At 39.7% G+C, this 4,290-nt stretch overlaps 2 protein-coding genes across 2 annotated transcripts; both read right to left on the minus strand.

Annotated features, from left to right (window-relative positions):
- Positions 1-430: 430 nt before the first annotated feature.
- On the minus strand, positions 431-1,538 carry LOC148571393 (uncharacterized). The gene is made up of 2 exons (XM_088507256.1): positions 1,413-1,538; positions 431-1,057 (listed from the first exon to the last, which is right to left on the minus strand). Exons 1-2 carry the CDS (start codon positions 1,536-1,538, stop codon positions 431-433), a joined length of 753 nt encoding a protein of 250 aa, XP_088363382.1.
- Positions 1,539-3,423: 1,885 nt separating this feature from the next.
- On the minus strand, positions 3,424-3,765 carry LOC148571394 (uncharacterized). The gene has a single exon (XM_088507257.1). The coding sequence runs from the start codon at positions 3,763-3,765 to the stop codon at positions 3,424-3,426; it is 342 nt and encodes a 113-aa protein (XP_088363383.1).
- Positions 3,766-4,290: the final 525 nt, after the last annotated feature.

Consider the following 4,290-nt stretch of genomic DNA (forward strand, 5'->3'; position numbering starts at 1 on the left):
CATACCAATTTACTAATTGCCTTTAAACATGAATCCATTGGGCTGTATGTATGAATCTCTTATGATGGTGGCCACACCAAACTTAAATTTGGGCTTACTCCTAAGATTAATTCAATTGTTTTGATGTAAGCTCAAATTAAGTGGGTTAGTGGCCACACCAAACTTAGCTCTTAAGCTAGTTTCCCAGCCCAATTAATCAACCTCATATAGTGTAGCAAGCAAGATTGCACTTCCAGCAAGCTAGAAAACTTTTGAAACTTAAATCAAGGAAGCTATCAACTACTTTAACTGATAACTAAAAATAAAATCAAACAACCTTAGTGACTAAACATAAACTACTTTAGAAAGCATGAAATGGAAAGGATATGAGTGTTGGGGTGCCTCCCAACTAGCGCTTCTTTAACGTCACTAGCTTGATGATTCTTCCTCTTCAACTGAGGGTATAGTTCACCTTTTGCTCATCCAATGAGTCCCCCAAGTAATGCTTAAGCCTGTGGCCATTGACAGTGAAAGTCCTCTGTGTTTTCTCCTTCATAAGCTCTACATGACCATAAGGAGAAGCCTTGATGATTGTGAAGGGTCCAGACCATCTTGACTTTAGCTTCTCTGAGAAAAATTTGAGCCTTGAGTTGTATAATAGCACTTTTTGACCTTCTACAAACTCTCTTCTTGCTAGCTTTTGATCATGCCATTTCTTTGTCTTCTCCTTGTAAATCTTGGCATTTTCATAGGCTTGAGTTTTGAATTCTTCTAACTCATTGAGTTGTAGCAATCTTCTTTCCGCAGCAGCTTGATTATCAAAGTTCAACATCTTTAGAGCCCAAAATGCTCTATGTTCAAGCTCCACTAGTAGATGACAAGCCGTTCCAAATCCCAGTTGGTATGGAGACATACCAATGGGTGTCTTAAAAGCTGTTCTATAGGCCCATAGTGCATCATCTAGCTTCTTGGACCAATCTTTTCTTGAGTTTCCAACAGTCTTTTCAAGGATTCTCCTCAGCTCTCTATTTGAAATTTCAGCTTGACCATTGGTTTGTGGATGGTATGGGGTGGCTACCTTGTGTTTGACACCATATTTTAGGAGGAGTATCTCAAGTTACTTGTTGCAAAAGTGAGTTCCCCCATCACTTATAAGAGCTCTTGGAACCCCAAACCTGCTGAATATATTCTTTCTCAAGAAATTAATCACCACTTTTTTATCATTTATTGAAGTAGATATAACCTCTACCCATTTTGACACATAGTCCACAGCCACCAATATGTAGTTGTTTGAGTATGAGGGTGAGAATGGTCCCATGAAATCAATCCCCCAAAAATCAAACAACTCCAACTCCATGATGAATCTCTATGGCATTTCATTCTTTTTGGGTAGGTTGCCAGCTCTTTGACATTCATTACACCATGTCACAAACTCTTTTGCATCCTTGAATATTGTGGGCTAAAAGAATCCACATTGCAACACCTTGAATATTGTGGGCTAAAATGTCGTCTATATGTGGATCCATGGCAATGCCAAAGGACCTCTTGTCCTTCCTCATGAGAAATGCATCTTCTTAGAATCACATCAGCACACTTCTTGAAGAGATAGAGCTCATCCCAAATGTAGTGCTTGGCATCATTGATGAGCTTTCTTCTCATATGCTTGTTGATATTGGAAGGTTGCTCTCCAATAGCCTTGAAATTGGCTATATTCGCAAACCAGGGAGCTTCTTAGATCATCATCAACTGTTCATCCGGAAAGCTCTCATTCACTATAGGGCTATGTGCTTCATCTTCCTTATTTGGGATTCTTGATAAATGGTCAGCCACTTTGTTCTCTGCTCTACTTCTATCCTTAATCTCAATATTAAACTCCTGAACTAGCAAGATCCATCTTATCAATCTAGGCTTAGATTCTTGCTTGGTGAACAAGTACTTAAGAGCTGCATGGTCAGTAAACACAATGACTTTAGAACCAATGAGATATGATCTAAACTTATCAAATGCAAAGACTATAGCAAGGAGTTCCTTCTCTGTGGTGGTGTAGTTCCTTTGAGTCTCATTAAGAATCTTGCTAGCATAATAGATGACATGCACTAGCTTGTCTCTCCTCTGTCTTAAAACAGCACCAATAGCAAAATCTGATGCCTCAAACATCAATTCAAAAGGTAAATCCCAGCTAGGTGGTGCTATAATAGGTGCAGAGGAAAGCTTGCTTTTAAGCTTATCAAAGGCTTGCATGCATTCTCTATCAAAGATAAAAGGTACATTAGAGACAAGCAAGTTACTTAAAGGTTTGGCAATCTTTGAAAAGTCTCTAATGAACCTTCTATAAAGCCCAGCATGCCCCAAGAAACTTCTAATTGCTATGACATTGCAAGGTGGGGGTAATTTCTCAATCACTTTCACCTTGGCTCTGTCCGCCTCTATGCCTTTTCTAGAGATTTTATGGCCAAGGATCACCCTTTTGGTGACTATAAAATGACACTTTTCCTAATTTAAAACTAGGTTAGTCTCTTGGCATCTCTTTAGTACCAAAGCAAGATGGTGTAAGCACCTGGAAAATGAATCACCAAACACAGAAAAATCATCCATGAAAACTTCAATAAACCTTTCAATCATATCAGAAAAAATGGACAGCATGCACCTTTGGAATGTGGCAGGTGCATTGCACAATCCAAAGGGAATTTTTCTATATGCAAAAATACCATAAGGACAAGTAAAGGAAGTCTACTCTTGGTCTTTAGGGTCCACTACAATCTGATTGTAGCCTGAGTATTCATCCAAGAAACAATAGTATTCATGTCCAGCTAGCCTCTCCAACATTTGATCCATGAACGGTAGAGGGAAGTGATCCTTCCTTGTAGCTTCATTGAGCTTCCTATAATCTATGCACAGGCGCCATCCAGTCACTGTTCTTATTGGTATCAACTCATTTCTTTCATTTGGCACAGCTGTCATTCCTCCCTTCTTAGGGACTACTTGCACTGAGCTCACCCAAGGGATGTCTGAGATTGGGTAGATCACCCATGCTTGCCACAACTTTAGTACTTCTTTTTGAACCACTTAATTCATTGTTGGATTTAATCTTCTTTGTGGCTGTCTTGAGAGCTTGGCACCTTCCTCAAGCAGGATTTTATGCATGCACATTGAAGGGCTTATCCCCTTTAAATCTGAAAGTGTCCATCCTATGGCATCTTTGTGTTGTCTCAGCACATTGATAAGCTCTTCTTCTTGGTCTTCACTCAAGCTTGAATTAATGATTACTGGATATGTGTTATTGTTACCCAAGTTGGCATACTTCAAGCTTGGAGGCAGGGTCTTCAGCTCCAACTTTGGTGCTTCCACTTCCTTCTTGCTTGCCTTATCTAGCATGATTGAGCCTTCTATGATTTCTTGTGGTAGTTCACCACATGATGCTTGTTGATCTTGCTCCATTGTTTCTTAACATTGTTCCTCTTCTAGGACTCCTTGAACTAGCTTCTCCATTGTGTCCACCATCATGCATTCACCAATGAATTCCTTTGGGTAGCTCATTGCTTTGAAAACATTGAACACCATCTTTTCTTCATGTAGTCTTAAGACTAACTCTCCCTTTTGTACATCAATTATGGCCCCAGCTGTAGCTTGGAATGGTCTTCCTAATATGATTGATGTGTTAGCCTCTTCCTCCATATCAAGCACAACAGAATCAGTTGAAAAGATGAACTCCTCTACCTTGACCAACAAGTCCTCCACCACTCCATGAGGAAACTTAAATGTTCTATCAGCTAATTGAAGTGCCATTCTTGTTGGTTTGGCTTCTTCAATTCTCATTATTTTCATCATGGCCAAGGACATAAGATTGATGCTAGCTCCCAGATCACACAATGCCTTTTCAATGCTTATATCCCCTATAATACAGGAGATTTGGAACTCCCAGGATCTTTCATCTTTTGGGGAAGCTTCTTTTGTATGATGGCACTATATTCCTCTGTGAGCACTACAGTTTCCTTTTTTCCCCAGTTTTTTTTCCTTGTCATGAGCTCCTTTAGAAACTTGGCATAGAATGGCATTTGCTCTAATGCCTTAGCAAAAGGTATGTTAATTTGAAACTTCTTAAAGATCTCTAGGAACCTAGGAAACTGGCTATCTTTCCCATCTTTCTTAGCCTTTGTGGGTAGGGTGCTTTTGGTACATAAGCCTTCAAGACTTGCTTTGGTGGAGCTGGATCAGGTGTCCCTTTTTCCTTCTTAGTTTTTGAGTGATTTGTAGCTTCTTTTTCTTGCAAGTTGTGGTTTGAGAAAATCTCCTCCACCACCTTCCCACTTC

The sequence above is a fragment of the Arachis ipaensis genome, chromosome B3, assembly GCF_059453495.1.
Source record: "Arachis ipaensis isolate K30076 ecotype BB chromosome B3, ASM5945349v1, whole genome shotgun sequence".
In the NCBI taxonomy this organism is placed as follows: domain Eukaryota; kingdom Viridiplantae; phylum Streptophyta; class Magnoliopsida; order Fabales; family Fabaceae; genus Arachis; species Arachis ipaensis.

Excerpts from the sequence above, each read along its gene's own strand:
- LOC148571393 (XM_088507256.1), bottom strand. The coding sequence starts at position 1,538 with ATGAGGAAGGACAAGAGGTCCTTTGGCATTGCCATGGATCCACATATA. Across the intron at positions 1,058-1,412 it reads ATATTCAAGGATGCAAAAGA|GTAGCCACCCCATACCATCC; the intron begins GTTTGTGACATG and ends GTCAAACACAAG.
- LOC148571394 (XM_088507257.1), bottom strand. The coding sequence starts at position 3,765 with ATGGCACTTCAATTAGCTGATAGAACATTTAAGTTTCCTCATGGAGTG.